General features: G+C 38.5%; 1 protein-coding gene and 1 long non-coding RNA gene across 2 annotated transcripts in view; one reads left to right on the top strand and one right to left on the bottom strand.

The window, feature by feature from the left end:
* Positions 1-15,451, bottom strand: part of GALNTL6 (polypeptide N-acetylgalactosaminyltransferase like 6) — a 1,218,779-nt gene that overhangs the window by 228,286 nt on the left and 975,042 nt on the right. The window contains exon 7 of the mRNA XM_086703864.1: positions 1,547-1,732. Coding sequence (XP_086559990.1) covers positions 1,547-1,732 — 186 coding nt within the window. The remainder of the gene's footprint in view (positions 1-1,546; positions 1,733-15,451) is intronic.
* Positions 1-15,451, top strand: part of LOC147581654 (uncharacterized) — a 124,220-nt gene that overhangs the window by 19,196 nt on the left and 89,573 nt on the right. The gene's annotated exons all lie outside the window — the stretch shown is intronic.

Raw genomic sequence — 15,451 nt, forward strand, 5'->3', positions numbered from 1 at the left:
ACTGATAGAGGAAAATAAAAAAAGATAGTGATCCTGAGCTTGAATCATTTCTTATCCATCAGGCCTACAGGAAATGAAATGCTTTAATGAGAAAAAGTGGGTTTCTCTCTACTTTCTCTCTCCTTTTTTTTTTCCTGTTAGATTCATATGAACAATCAGAGGCTTGATAATTGGCATTTAGGAATTGCTTTGGTTCATAAATAAATTAGGTCTTTTGCTGACTTCCTTGAGTATTCAGCACCATATAGGTCAAATTCAGTTTGCAGGAATCTCACTGCTGCTGATGAAACTCTAAATTGCTATGTCCTTGGACAAGGTACTTTTAATTAAAAGCTCAGAGGAGTCTCTGGCCATAGGAGCACTGAAACATTCCTGTTGATCACGATGGCTGGGCAGTCATCTGCGTAGGTGTGTGTGGATCGGGTGATGTGGTGGGGTGTTAGTTGCTGGTCATTTCCTGTTTTAAATCCTACACACTTTCAATTGATTCCCCTCCCCCCTTCCACATTTTTTACTAATGGAGCTTTGCTGCTTCTAGCTGAAATCCTACACAGTAGTCAATAGCAAATCATTCTTTCTGAGGCAGCTATTGTAAAGCAGTTTTTACTGGCTTTAACTCCAAGGCCAGGGATATATTTACAATAAAAGTTGATTTAGTGAAAAATCTGGAAGAATAGGAAGGACCACAGTAGGCGCACACCAAGAACTTTTTAGAAACTCATTTTTTTTTTTCAGGTTGGCAATTTATCCCTTATCTACTACTGGACTTTATATCTGACTTCGTTGTGAAATAAAAAACAAAATAGTCGGGCTCGAACTGAGCCCCATTCATAGCTTGAATGACTCTTAGTTCGTTCATGTTTCTAATAGTTCAAGTGCAATGTGACAGAGAGGCTTCTCTCCCTACTCTGAGCCATGTGGTGAGCATTTGAGATGTATCATCTGGATAGTAGTTCTGAGTGTTTGAGAAGGTCCTGTGTAAACTTGGGGGATTATATATTTAGGGCTCTAGGCCAGTGCCAGAAGTTTAAATGAGAACTGGCATTATAAATCCTAGAAAATGTCAGGGCACTTACACTTGAACTGTATTCTCGGGCGGAATAATTTTCTTTCCTCAGTTCTTAACAGTTCTATAATAATTGTTAAACTGTGTGTGTGTGTATGTGTGTGTGTTTATTTTAATCTTGCTGTAGTTGGAGGTAGTGTTTTTGAATACTTTTTCTTTCAGTGTTTACTCTGTGACTATAACTACACTAAAGCAGAACATCTAAACTAAACAAACCTCTAAACTTTTTTGAACCTTAAGTGAGATTGCAGTTGGTGTTATCTAAAATGTCCATTTTCATGCAGTTTTCTGGTTACTTCTTGGTCCTCAGCAGTGGTTAAAGTAGAATTCAAGGCTCTCACTGTAAAATATTGTAGAAGGGAACTCTAGACTTTGTTAATTGCAAACTAAATAGAAGCAAATCACACACTCCCTCTGAAGGAGGTCATTTCCCCAGGCCTTGCTGGTCCCCAGAAGGCCACTGTCAGTATGTGTACTCACTAAGGAGAGGGGGCAGCCAGTTCACATTGACCTCGCAGTGGGAGTCCAGGAACGTTAAGACTTCTCCTCTTGCCATAGATGCCCCCAAGAGTCGGGTCCGGATGAGCCCTTCCCTTTTCTTGGTGCGAACGATCCTTACTTTGGAGAATCGGGCCATATATTCTTCTAATTTATCCTTCAAGTGTTCTAGGAAGGAAGCAGAGGATGCAAAGAAAGAACACAAAACATTAATTGCAACAAAATTACTCATGGGTGTTTATGCATTAAGCGTATGTGAATGGTGAATCCAAGCTTACATCCATTTTTCTTCTCTCTTCATCTCAAGGGGAGATATTAATAAGATTTTATGCCTAGAGGTTTTTCTACTTTATATTTTCCATAAAGGTTCATAAACTGCAAATACTGCTCTTTGTTTGAACACTGTAGAAGACACTGACGCACCAGAGCTGTACCATATGATTACTGTTGGCCAGCTGCCACCATGCTTAATCATGGCCAGCACTGTCCAAGATGGGCATTGGCCCTCTGGTTCCTGCTGTGTAAAGTCAGATGAGGATTCCAGCATATGGGCTCTTTTCAACAAGAGGGCTCTTTCCAGCAAAGCCACGCCTAGTTTCTGTGTTTTGAAAATAATGAATGTAAAACCACAAGAAAAAAATTATATCCTTCAAATCAATAAGAACCAAACAGATTTTTTCCTCCCACTGGGTAATAGCCAACTAGTTAGGAAGTTCAGCATCTGGCTTCTGATTTGAAGTGTAAAACTGATTGACTTGCTGTTAAAATTAGATGTGAAGAGGGGAAGGCAGATAGATACTCCATAATCATTTTGAACTGAGCTATTGAAGGTTAGAAAACAAAAAAATTTTTAAATGTGTCTTTGCCTAATTAAAAACAAACTCTGGGAACAAAATCGAATCAGGTAGCTTATTTACAGAGAAAAAACCCCATCTCTTACTGTCTGTGATAAAATGCATCAATATCTTCGATCTTTAATGCCAAATAAGGGTGTTTGGTATTTTTCTGTGGAATATGTACTCATATAATTTATATCTTGTGCTTTTCACTCTCTCATATCTACAACATTAGGAGGGCTTCACTGGAGTTTCTAACAGGTACCGTCTAATGTTCATAGACACAATCTTAGTATGCAGTGTGTTCTATAGTTCCACTTTCTTTTTTTTTAATTTTTTTTTTAACGTTTATTTATTTTTTTTTTAAATTTTTTTTTTCAACGTTTATTTATTTTTGGGACAGAGAGAGACAGAGCATGAACGGGGGAGGGTCAGAGAGAGAGGGAGACACAGAATCGGAAACAGGCTCCAGGCTCCGAGCCATCAGCCCAGAGCCTGACGCGGGGCTCGAACTCATGGACCGCGAGATCGTGACCTGGCTGAAGTCAGACGCTTAACCGACTGCGCCACCCAGGCGCCCCACGTTTATTTATTTTTGAGACAGAGAGAGACAAAGCATGAATGGGGGAGGGGCAGAGAGAGAGGGAGACACAGAATCTGAAACAGGCTCTGGGGTCTGAGCCATCAGCCCAGAGCCTGATGCGGGGCTCGAACTCATGGACCGTGAGATCGTGACCTGAGCCGAAGTCGGACGCTTAACGACTGAGCCACCCAGGCGCCCCTATAGTTCCACTTTCAAACTTTCTCCGCGTGTGTGCAATCAAAGGCAATATTCTTAAGTCTCCTCCTATGATCTGTAGCAATAGGAATTCATATAAGGATTTATGATTCCCTTCCCTGTGATTCAATTTAACAGATGTCAGAATTACTCATATTGGAGTTTCTCCATACCTAAGAGTTTATTCTTATTTCTTCTTCTTAATGTAGCATTTAAAAAAAAAATCTCAATTTCCTTTTTTTCAACTGCCCCATAACTATGTTTTACAAACGGATCAAGTAAAAAAATACTTAGCTTTCTAATTTTTCTTATTCAAGAATACTGGTGGGGTCTTTCCCAAGATTGTTTTAGCACAAAATGGGTTCCCCCTCTATTTTGTTCTTCCTGTAATGAACAGACTACAGAAAGCAAACATTACAGATTTGGAGTCAGAATGGACCTAAGTGGGAGGTCTGTACCGGTGAAACATATGAACAGGTCATGTAAATTCTCTTAGTGTAAATTTCTTCACCCATAAAATACATGGAATTGGGGGATTTTTTTCCTCTTAGAGTGTGGTGAAGGGTCAGGCTTTTGGTTAGACACCGGACAGTGCTCATTCAACAAACATCCCCTAAGTCAGTAATGGGAGACCTCATAAGTCTCATGCACTTAAGAAGAGAAACAGCATTTTTAGCTGGGGAAATGCCTTTGAATGCTAAGCCTGAAAAATGAAAAATAGAGAATTTTTATTTATTGGTGAGATTTTGATAATTCATCATCTTTTATTTATTGAAAATTTATTTATTTTTTAAAAATGTTTTTATTTATTTTTGTGACAGAGAGAGACAGAGCATGAGCAGGGGAGGGTCAGTGAGAGAGGGAGGCACAGAATCCGAAGCAGGCTCCGGGCTCTGAGCTGTCAGCACAGAGCCCAACGCAGGGCTCGAACTCACAGACTGTGAGATCGTGACCTGAGCCAAAGTCGGATGCCCAACCAATTGAGCCACCCAGGTGCCCTTATTTATTGAAAATTTAAAGAATGAGCTGTTTTGACCAGCAATAAGTGAACACATATAACTTCATAGCAGTATCGCAGTTTCTCAACCGAAAGTCTGGCTCTAAAGTGTCTCTGTCTCTTTAAGATGGGTGTGCTATGCAAAAGCCATAGCTTCTGCCCTTCCTCTCTTTACTGACTCCTCTCCTGCTCTCCTCTGTGCAAGCTGCAAAGAAAGATTCCAATGGACTATACAATACGACACTGCCTGTGAACAAGACTGGAGCTTACTATTACTATTTTCCTGTTAGGAAAACAAAGTAGAGACCGGCCACCCAGTCATGCAATCAAAGGCAATGAGTAAGTGGAAAGTGATCAGTACTAGAGCTCTGTACATGCCAGTCTTGAAAGACTTGCACTCGGTCAGGGTTTCCCCTGTAATAAACGTTTAAGAAGACGCCATATGCAAGGTACCTGGGTGGCTCAGTCAGTTAAGTGTTTGACTCTTGATCTCGTCTCAGGTTATGATCTCATGGTTCGTGAGATCGAGTCCCATGTCAGGCTCTGCACTGGGATTCTCTCTCTGCCCCTCTCTATTTGGCACTCTATCTCTCTCAAAATAAATAAATGAACATTAAAAAAAGGACGATGTCATATTCTCATTACTGTAACTTATTCAGGCACTGAAATCCTTCTGTATCTCCAATGTACAAACAAGTGTCATTCTATAAGTTTATTGGTAAATTGGTCGTTTGGACCACAGAAACATACTCTCTCATGGAAACAGTGTCACAACAGCCACTGGTGATGGAAAATAGATGGTGAACATTTATGAAACCCACCAAAACAGTGTTTGTTTGTTTAAGCTTCACTGTTCTTTTGTCAAATGCTGCTGCCAGTACGATCTCCCTCTTGGCAGTCTGGGGTGCAGTTATTTCTTCCCTTCCTGACCCTAATGGGAACTCTTGGGGGAGAGGAGGATTAATTCTCTGTAGCTCATAAGAGGAAATGGCTCTAGAAGACAGTCGATTCCCAGGTGGTCTAACTCCAGAACCAAAGGGTTGTTGACTATCTGGGAGTGGTTGTCCCGATTTCAGGTTTAGATTTCCAAACTTTTCAGTTTATACAAAATTCTCTGAAACTCAGGTGGAGACTATCTCTACATGTTTCCTTTCCCTCTATGCACATTATCTGATTCTGTGTGTTCTTCTTTGATCAAAGCCCATTTTAACGTACTAAAAGAATTGTATGGTATAAATTCACTAAGCACAAAAGGTTTGACCCCAAATGGAGTCCCCTAATTATTCAAATCAATTCTTTTAGTTTGAACTTTTCAGTAATCATCAGGTTGCTTTGCCTTGGAATAATGATCTGGTTGACTGCCCTTGTGAAGGGTCCCTTCTCTTTTAGTTGTAATTTCTAATTACCCATAACTCACAATGAAGACAGGTATCATCAGTCTAATTAGTAAATTAGACTCTCATGCAATGGAGTTATTGGGGATGGTACAGATGGCTTTAAATTAAACACATTTTCTATTTCTTTTGTATGAGCAATTTTTAGATTCATTTCTAAAATATTATTAAAATGATTTTCAACATGATTTTATATGATTTTAATTCAAGCACAGTATCTTTGAAGATCTCCTTTGAACCTCTTTACTTTTATTTAATTACAAGAGCATTTATGGTATTTTTATAAAACAGGCAGATTTCTTTAGCAACAATGAGGCATTTGTAGAACCTTTAACATTTTTTTTTGTCCATGGCAATAAGATTACTAGTTAAAATCTACTGGATGGTATCACAACGACCTGGACAAGTGAACACAAACAATATCAAATACACGAGTTTTGTCAGGGTTATTGTATTAGTGTGGAGCAAGAAGAAATGAAAAGTTGTACACGGGTGAAATTTTGGTGCCTTGCTACTGTGAATATTGAATTTAGCAGTTTTCCAAATGTATTTTCCTCTTTTTCTAGAGATTTCACATATGTTTCATAAACTTACTTGGAGAATATATCATTCACTTGGATATTTAGTGTTAGAGGTAGCAACTAAACACTAAAAAATAACCTTCAATGATTAGCACAGTCAAAAATCGAGTACATGAGTTAGACTTGTTGCTGCCTGGCCACATGCCTTTGGGTAAGTCACTCTACCCTATTTAACCTCATTTTCCTCAGCTACAAGGTGAAGGAAATGTGCCCAGTTGATCTTAAATATTCCTTCTAGGTCTATGATTCAATGATTTCCCCTGTGAAGTTTTACTTGTAGAGTAGATCTAACCCTGTTGAGTACCCAGTTTTTGTTGTTTTTTTTTCCTCAAAAGCTTCCTGATGGTTGATATTTTGGTGTTTCTTTGGGCTGTGTGTCATTTTTGAAAGCAAGAGTCAAATCAAAATAAAGCTAACACATATCAAAGATTTAGTCAAAAAGTGAACTCCACGGTATTTTCTTTGGTCAATACAGCATCTGTCTAATCTCCTGCAGTTCACTGTCTACAAGACTGTTACTGGTGTCAAAATAATGACTTTGAAGCACTGTAAGTTCATCAAAGATTTAAGTCTGTTCAGTAAGTTATGCTTATTATGTCAGAAAAATATGGTAACAGAGTTGAGACAGCTTTCTAGTCTACCTCTGAGGAATTGTTTCCAAGGGGACAGTCCAGTGACTATTAGCATTATAGTGTGTGGTCAGTGTGTCCCAGGTGGAAGACCCACCAAAGGCCAAGCAAACAGCTGCCCTGTCTCAGCAGCTCACTGAAGCACAGCTACTTGTCCAGCTCCTTCCATATCCTTTGAATCCCTAATTTACATCCCAAGGGGGGAGAAAGAGAGGCAAGAAGACACTATTTATCTGGCAATAAGGATTTCTATATTTAATTACATACCCATGGAGATGAAATGCCTTTGATGTGTATACTTTTTTGTTGGCATAATAATAGAGCATGACTTTAAGATCATATAGAATATGGGGGGTACCTGGGTGGCTCAGTCGGTTAAACGTCTGACTTTGGCTCAGGTCATGATCTCACTATTCATGAGTTTGAGCCCCGCATCGGGCCCTGTGCTGACAGCTCAGAGCCTGGAGGCTGCTTCAGATTCTGTGTCTCCTTCTCTCTTGGCCCCTCCCTTGCTCACACTCTGTCTCTCTCTCTCTCTCAAAAATAAACATAAAAAAATTAAAAAAAATCATATAGAATATGGGAATATGTCCTAGTTGTTATGAGTTCTGAGATGTAATAGAATATAAATACACAATAGCATAAATATCTTCCTTTTCCTCATAACAAAATACACTGACTACAACTCTCAGTATTCTGGATAGTTTGTGGTTACATCAGAGTGACGGGGAGTACTTCACAATTAGGGAATATAAGATATTCTTCTATTTTTTTAAATCCACTTGGCATATGTCATGCACATATTTTAACCCAAAGTAACAATGTTCAGAATAACATAGCAGGGCCTCTAGAGACTCTTTATACTGTGTTTACACGAGAGAAATACAGGCATATCTCAGAGATTTTGGAGTTTGGGTTCCAAATCACCCCACAAAAAAGCAAAATCACAGTAAAGCAAATCAAATAATTTTTTTGTTTGTTTCCCAGTGCATATAAAAATGTTATTTAGGGGCGCCTGGGTGGCGCAGTCGGTTAAGCGTCCGACTTCAGCCAGGTCACGATCTCGCGGTCCGTGAGTTCGAGCCCCGCGTCGGGCTCTGGGCTGATGGCTCAGAGCCTGGAGCCTGTTTCCGATTCTGTGTCTCCCTCTCTCTCTGCCCCTCCCCCGTTCATGCTCTGTCTCTCTCTGTCCCCCAAAAAATAAATAAACGTTGAAAAAAAAAATTTAAAAAAAAAAATAAAAATAAAAATGTTATTTATACTACCCTGTAGCCTATTTAGTATGCAATAGAATTATGTCTAAAAACAATGTATATACATTAACTGAAAGATACTTTCGTGCTAAAAAGTGCTAACCCTTAGTGAGTTGTTATTTTTTTTGCTGGTGCAAGGTCTTGCCTTGATGCTGATGGCTGCTTACTGATCAGAGTGGTGGTTGCTGAAGGCTGGGGTGGCTGTGGCAATTTCTTTATTGTAAGACAACAGTGAAGTTTGCTGCATCAATTGATTCTTCTTTTCACAACCCATTTCACTGTACTGTGTGATACTGTTGGATAGTATTTTATCCACAGTAGAACTTCATTCAAAATTGGAGTCAGTCCTCTCAAACCCTGCTGCTTTAGCAACTAAGTTTACATAATATTCTAAATGCTTTGTTGCCATTTCAACAATCTTCCCAGCATCTTCACCAGTAGCAGATTCCATCTCAACCACTTTCTTTGCTCATCCATAGAAAAACTCCTATCTGTTCAAGTTTGATCATGAGATTGCAGCAATTCAGTCCCATCTTCAGCCTCCACGTCTAATTCTAGTTCTCTTGTTATTTTCACCACATGTGCAGTTACTTCCTCCACTTAAATCACGAACTCCTCGAAGTCATCCATGAGAGTTGGAAACTTCTTCCAAACTCTTGCTCATGCTGATATTTTGAACTCTTCCCATGAATCACAAATGTTCTTCATGGCATCTAGAAAGGTAAATGCTTTCCAGCAAGCTTTCAGTTTACTTTGGCCAAATCCATCAGAGGAATCACCGTCTATGACAACGATAGCCTTACAAAATGTATTTCTTAAGTAATAAGGCTCGAAAATCAAAATTGCTCCTTGATCTATGGGCTGCAGAATGGATATTGTGTTAGTAGGTATGAGAACAACATCAATCTCGTCCATCTCCATTGGAGTTCTTGGGTGACCAGGCACACTGTCAACGAGCAGTCATATTTTGGAAGAAATCTTTCTTTCTGAGCAGTAGGTCTCAACAATGGGCTTAAAATATTTAGTAAACCATGTTGAAGGAAATGCACTATCATCCAGGCTTTGTTGTTCCACTTATAGAGCAAAGGCAGAACAGATTTCATGTAATTCTTGAAAGCCTTAGGATTTTCAGAATGGTCAGTGAGCACTGGCTTCAGCTTAAAGTGTCCAGCTGCATTAGCGCCTAACAACAGAGTCAGTCTGTCCTTTGAAGCTTTAAAGCCAGGCACTGACTTCTCTCTAGTTATGAAAATCTTAGATGGCATCTTCTTCCTGTAGAAGGCTATTTCATCTGCGCTAAAAATCTGTTGTTCAGTGTGGCCACCTTCATTAACGATCTGAGCGAGATCTTCTAGACAACTGGCTGCAACTTCTACATCAGCACTGGCTGCTTCACCTTGTACTTTTCTGTTAGTGGAGATGGCATCTTGCCTTAACCTCATAAGCCAACTTCTGCTAGCTTCCTACTTTACCTCTGCAGCTCCCTCACCTTTCCCAGCCTTCACAATACCGATGGGAGTTAGGGCCCTGATCTGGACCAGTCTTCTATCCGGACCACTAAAACTTTCTGGGAGTCAGCAATAAGGCTGTTTCTCTTTCTTATCATTTGTGTGTTCACTGTGTATCACTTTTAATTTTCTTCAAGAACTTTTTCTTTGCATCCACAAACTGTGTGATGCAGCCTAGCTTTCAGCTCATCTCGTCTCAGCTTTTACATGCCTTCCTCGCTAAACTCAATCATCTCTAGCTTTTGATTTGAAATGAGAGACATGTGACTCTTTCACCTGAACGCTTAGAGGCCATTGTAGGGTTATTAATTGGCCTAATTTCAATATCGTTGTGTCTCGGGACGAGGGAGGCCCAAGGAGAGGAAGACAGATGGGGAGATGGCTGGTCGGTGCAGCAGTCAGAAGACTATTAAGTCCACCTTATACGGGTGGGGTTTGTGATATCCCAAAACCAATTACAATAATAACATCAAAGATCACTGATCACAGAGCATTACAATGAATATGATAATAATGAAAAAGTTAGAAATATTATGAGAATTACCAAAATGTGACACTGAGACACAACGTGAACAAATGGTGTTGGAAAAATGGCATTGATAGGCTAGCTTGGTGCAGGGCTACCACAAAGCTTCAGTGTGTGAAAACTGCAGTATCTGCAAAGCACAATAAAGTGAAGCACAATAAAAGGAGGTGTGCCTGTCTACAGATTTTAAGTCTCTCATTGAACTCCAGAAAATGGTCAATTTCTTTATTTTCTGGTTGACCACACTAAACCTGTCCCTTTTGATAGCATTCAAATATAGACATTTTGCATTATCTCTAGAACACAAAAAATTCAACCAAGGAAGCAGTTTGTGAAACCATATTCAATTACCTCTATTATGATTTCAACTGAGTTTTATCTCTGAATGTCCTATTTTCTATTCTTTATAATATGCAAGGCATCTGGAGTCATTCGGGAAATAGCTGGGGACACCAAACTTAAATATATAGACAAAATGTATTCCAGCTCATACAGAAAAAGAAAAGACAGAATTAAAATGTCACCCTTTTGCAACCCCTAATGAACAAATGGATTAAGCCATCAACAGCTGTTAACATCACAAAAGGAGCTACAATCACCTATTTATGTGCCTTCTAATGAAAGAACACATCACTGCCTATAAAGTATTCTTGCCGAAAGGATTAAGTGAATTTGATCACGCCTTTAGATCTAACAACCCATTTATAGGAAATAAAGGATTACAGAATATGTTAAATGGCACATCAGGGGAATAATCAGCAAAATTCAAACTAGGGGAAGTTCCCCAGGGCAAATGGTTTGCCTTCTTAAACAAATAAACTGAAAGGAAAAAGAAAAGAAATGCAAAGAGAATCCTAAAGATTAAGAGACATTTAAGGGGCGCCTGGGTGGCTCAGTTGGTTGAGCGTTCCACTTCCGCTCAGGTCATGATCTCATGATTCGTGAGTTCGAGCCCCACATCGGGCTCTGTGCTGCCGGCTCGGATCCTGGAGCCTGCTTTGGATTCTGTGTCTCCCTCTCTCTCTGCCCCTTTCCTGCTCATGCTCTGTCTCTCTCTGTGTCTCAAAAATGAATAAACGTTAAATTTTTTTTTTTTTTAAAAAGAGACATTTAAGAAATACAGTGCACCAACTAATCACACCAAAACAATCTAAGATGAGTCCTGATTCTAAGATATAATTGACAAAATAAAAAGCAGCTTCTGTTGTCTGGGGACTGGTCTGATGCTCATAGCAAGGCCATTTTGTCCTCTGGTGGTAACCATCTCACTTTCCTGTTATTTTTTTCCTCCAGTTGAATCCTTGCAGTATCTGAAAATATCACTGTCTTCACACAAAAGTTTCACAGTGAAAACTAGTGAGCTATGTTTACCTGGAGAATTCTGATACTTTTCAATGAGCTGCTGCTCTTAGAACCCTGTGTTAACACATAGACAATAGGGTTGGGATACACTTCAGGGTGGGGTTTTCTCTTGGCAAATCAGGAAAGCCTGGATACTTGGCAAATTCCTTGGGATCCCCTCTTTCTCAATCTTTCTCTCTCTCTTTTTCATGATTTGCTTAAAGAACACTTGAATTTTGTATTTTCAGAATAGCTTTAAATGTGCAACACGTTCAGACTAACACAAAAGAAATAAAATGCCACAACACCTATTCATTCCCCCACTGCGTGGCCCCTTATTGAGTAGTGAACAGGCACAGATCTAGTGCCCAGCGTCCTGCAGGGAAAGCTTCCTTCTTCTCCATGTTTAGGATTGTAAATGAGTTTAAAATCTCCTGTGAAATGCTCTTATATCAAAGATTGTTTGTATACCTTATGAGTCAAAACCCCAAAAGTGAAAAAAAAAATATAGATGCCGCCATACATAAAAGGATTAAGTACTTTTTCAGAAAAAGTACTTTTTTTAGAAAAAAAATTTGTGTGTGTGTGAGAGAGAGAAAGAGAGACAAGAGATAGCTATCACCAGATAAAATATTTATTTTATTTGTCATCTTTTATATTTAGAGTATATACTTTAGAATGATTTCACAAGGGGGTAAATAATTGATGACTTCATATAAAATATTTTAGCATTTTGGTAATAGACTAAAAACTGCCTATACAAATGTATACATATACAAATACCTACACAAATGTAGCGTATCTGTGATACAGCTTTTACTTCAGTTCACTTATCACAAATTGAATTTGTACATTCATTACTTATGCCAGTTTTGAGAAGGTAATGTATATTTAGCTACAACAGAAATATTTGCATTCTATTTTTCCTTTTCCGCAGTATTTTCTTAAGGTCTATTTAAAAACTATTTTGTCAGATGTTGCAAATATTTCTCAATAATTCATGTTTACATTATATGATATTTTTCTAAGAATTTGATGTTTTTCAAAAGTCATGGTAAATAAAAGACTCTTGTGAATGAAAGTGACAAAATCTGAATATAATTTACAGTTTGTGACTATTCTGTTTACATGAACATAGAATGAAAACTTTGTATTTTCTGTAAGTCAAGCTATACAAAATTTACTGGATTAACATATTATTTTCTTTATATGATTTCTTCGGGTGCTGTAACTTCTGCTTCAAAGAAGAAAAAAGGTATAAATAAAAACTGGTTAAAACTCAGAGGTCTTTTCTATGTAGTACTATTGCTGAGTATTTTTAACTCACTGCAAATTGATCCATTTCAATACAATGGAAACACCTCTGCTTTTTAATAATTCAGTAGTTTTACTAGGCTTTAAATACTCTATCTATTGCAAAGAACTTGCCATGTAGTTTACAAGTTTGTATTTGCACCAAACTACCTGATAATTCAGTCTAAATGCTCAAATGTAAAAATCTTGCCATCAGCAATATAAACAGTTACTGGTTCCATATTATACTATTTGACCCAGAAAATATTGAAGAATTTTCCTGAAGATGGTGTTAAGCTTTAGTTTAATTGTAGAATAATTAAATACTTAATTGTTTAATTAAAAAATAGTTTAATTGTAGAAAAAATCACATGGTGTAATCTTTTAAGTTAAAAAAATTTTTTTTTTTAATTTTTTTTTTTTCAACTTTTATTTATTTTTGGGACAGAGAGAGACAGAGCATGAACGGGGGAGGGGCAGAGAGAGAGGGAGACACAGAATCGGAAACAGGCTCCAGGCTCTGAGCCATCAGCCCAGAGCCCGACGCGGGGCTCGAACTCACGGACCGCGAGATCGTGACCTGGCTGAAGTCGGACGCTTAACCGACTGCGCCACCCAGGCGCCCCAAAATTTTTAAAAACCTCATATAAATCACATTTGAATAATCAATGCTAACATAGGAGAGCAAATCTCTAGGTGATCTAGATGAACTTAGAGATTTTCAGGTTTTTTTTAAAAATTGCATTAAAATACACAGAAGGTAAAATTTACTATCTTAACTCTTTTCAAGTGCGCAGCTCAGTCAGTAGGGTTAAATACATCCACATTGTTGTACAGTCTCCAGACTTTTTGACCTTGCAAACTAAAACTCTGTACTCATTAAATAACCACCCCTTTCCCTCTCCCAGCACTTGGAAAACCACCATTCTGCTTTCTGTTTCCATGAGTTTGACAACTCTAGATACCTCGCACTGTGGAATCATGACAATTTGTCTTTTTATCGCTGGCTTATTTTACTCAGCATAATGTTCTCAGAGTTTACCCATGTCTTAGCCTATGTTAGAATTTCTTTGGTTTTTAGGGCTGAATATTCCGCTGTATGTATATAAACATCAACAGGACTATTAATATGGTGAAGTCACTGCTCCCAGTGAAAGCGAATGCTGTGTGTGTCAGATCAGCGTGCTGCATTTTGTTTATCCCTTTATTTGTCAACAGGCATTTGAGTTGTTTACACCTTTCGGTTATTGTGCATTATGCTATTATGAACATAGGTATACAAATATCTCTTCAAGATCCTGTTTTCACTTCTTTTGGAAATACGCCCCCAAATGGAATTACTAGATCATACAGTAATCCTATTTAAAATTTTTTGAGATGCCACCATACTGGTTTCCATCACAGCCGCGCCATTTTTACAGTCCCATCAGCAGTGGATAGGGTGTCTATTCAGTTTTGAAGTCCTTATGATCCTTTTTGTCAAATCCATATTTAAACAAATCGCATTTTAGTGGAAAGTGGAGGAAAACTCTAGCACAGGTCCGAGAGCTACCTAGAGGTCTTGAGAGCTACAAAAAAATTCCCCCACAGTGGCTCTTTCAAATCTACTAAGTACCAAATATTCCATAAAGAAATAAAAGTCTGTGCACTGACAATGATGAATACTTTCAATATAGAAGATAACCCACCATCAAAGGAAGAAAGCATCATAGATACCAAAGTTTCAGGACTAAAATTGTACCTGGAAAGCCTCCAGACTTGCTTCATTTCCCCCACTGCATAATGGACTCATCAAGACTACCGTATTTGAAAACATCCTACCTTCCAGTCTAAACGCTCCTTCTACTTATAGAATGAACATCTGATTTGCACAGGCCTGGGGCACTTCCTCTCTGCACCTCACCTCCTCCAGCTGCAGTTTTGTGGGCTGCAGGCTGCATCCGGTGACCCGCAGGCCACCACCTTCTCTCAGTCTCCCTTTTCCATTATCTATTGTATCAGGGAACTCAATGGCGCTTTGTATTTAATTGTCTTAGTTAATGAATCCTCTCATATTTACCAAATAAATCCTCAATATCTTCTGTTTCTTCCAAGAAAACTCATACCTTATCTTTCACTCATTCCTTTAATCTCTCAGGCTGTCACAAATGCACATTTTGTCAGAGAATTTGTCTTGAGATATGAGGCAACTACTTTAAAAAACATATTTAAGAGAAAAAACATATTTAAGAGAAAAAACAATAAAAGAACGAGTATATTTATGCCTTTATCCTTATGGGTAAACGCTTCATTCATGCAATTCTCAATTTTCTAGCTACTTCAGCAGTATCTTTACGTATTGTGCTGAATATAAGGTCATGTGATTTTAAAACTGATTGCTTTCATATTCCAACATTGATGCTGCTATTAATTATGAGTTTATTTGTACCTACACGCACATTCACAGCTTGGCTAAGTAGCCTTTTGTGAGCTGGTTTGATTCCTAATGACCATCTCTAAAAATTGGGACCAAGAGTAAATTTTTCCCATAAAGATAATTAATGATTTTCGGCAACTTGTTTTCCTAAGACAAAATTAGGATGAGAAATGAAAACTCTGGGCCTAAACAATACAGGGTAACGTAAGCCACATCAACAGGACTATTACTAAGATGAAGTCGCCGCTCCCAGTGAAACCGAATGCTGAGTGTATGAAATCAGCATGTTACATGGAATCCACCTCTGAATTGAAGGGATTCACACATTGATTTAA

This window comes from Puma concolor, chromosome B1 (assembly GCF_028749965.1).
Source record: "Puma concolor isolate L17-30 chromosome B1, mPumCon1.1.hap2, whole genome shotgun sequence".
In the NCBI taxonomy this organism is placed as follows: Eukaryota; Metazoa; Chordata; class Mammalia; order Carnivora; family Felidae; genus Puma; species Puma concolor.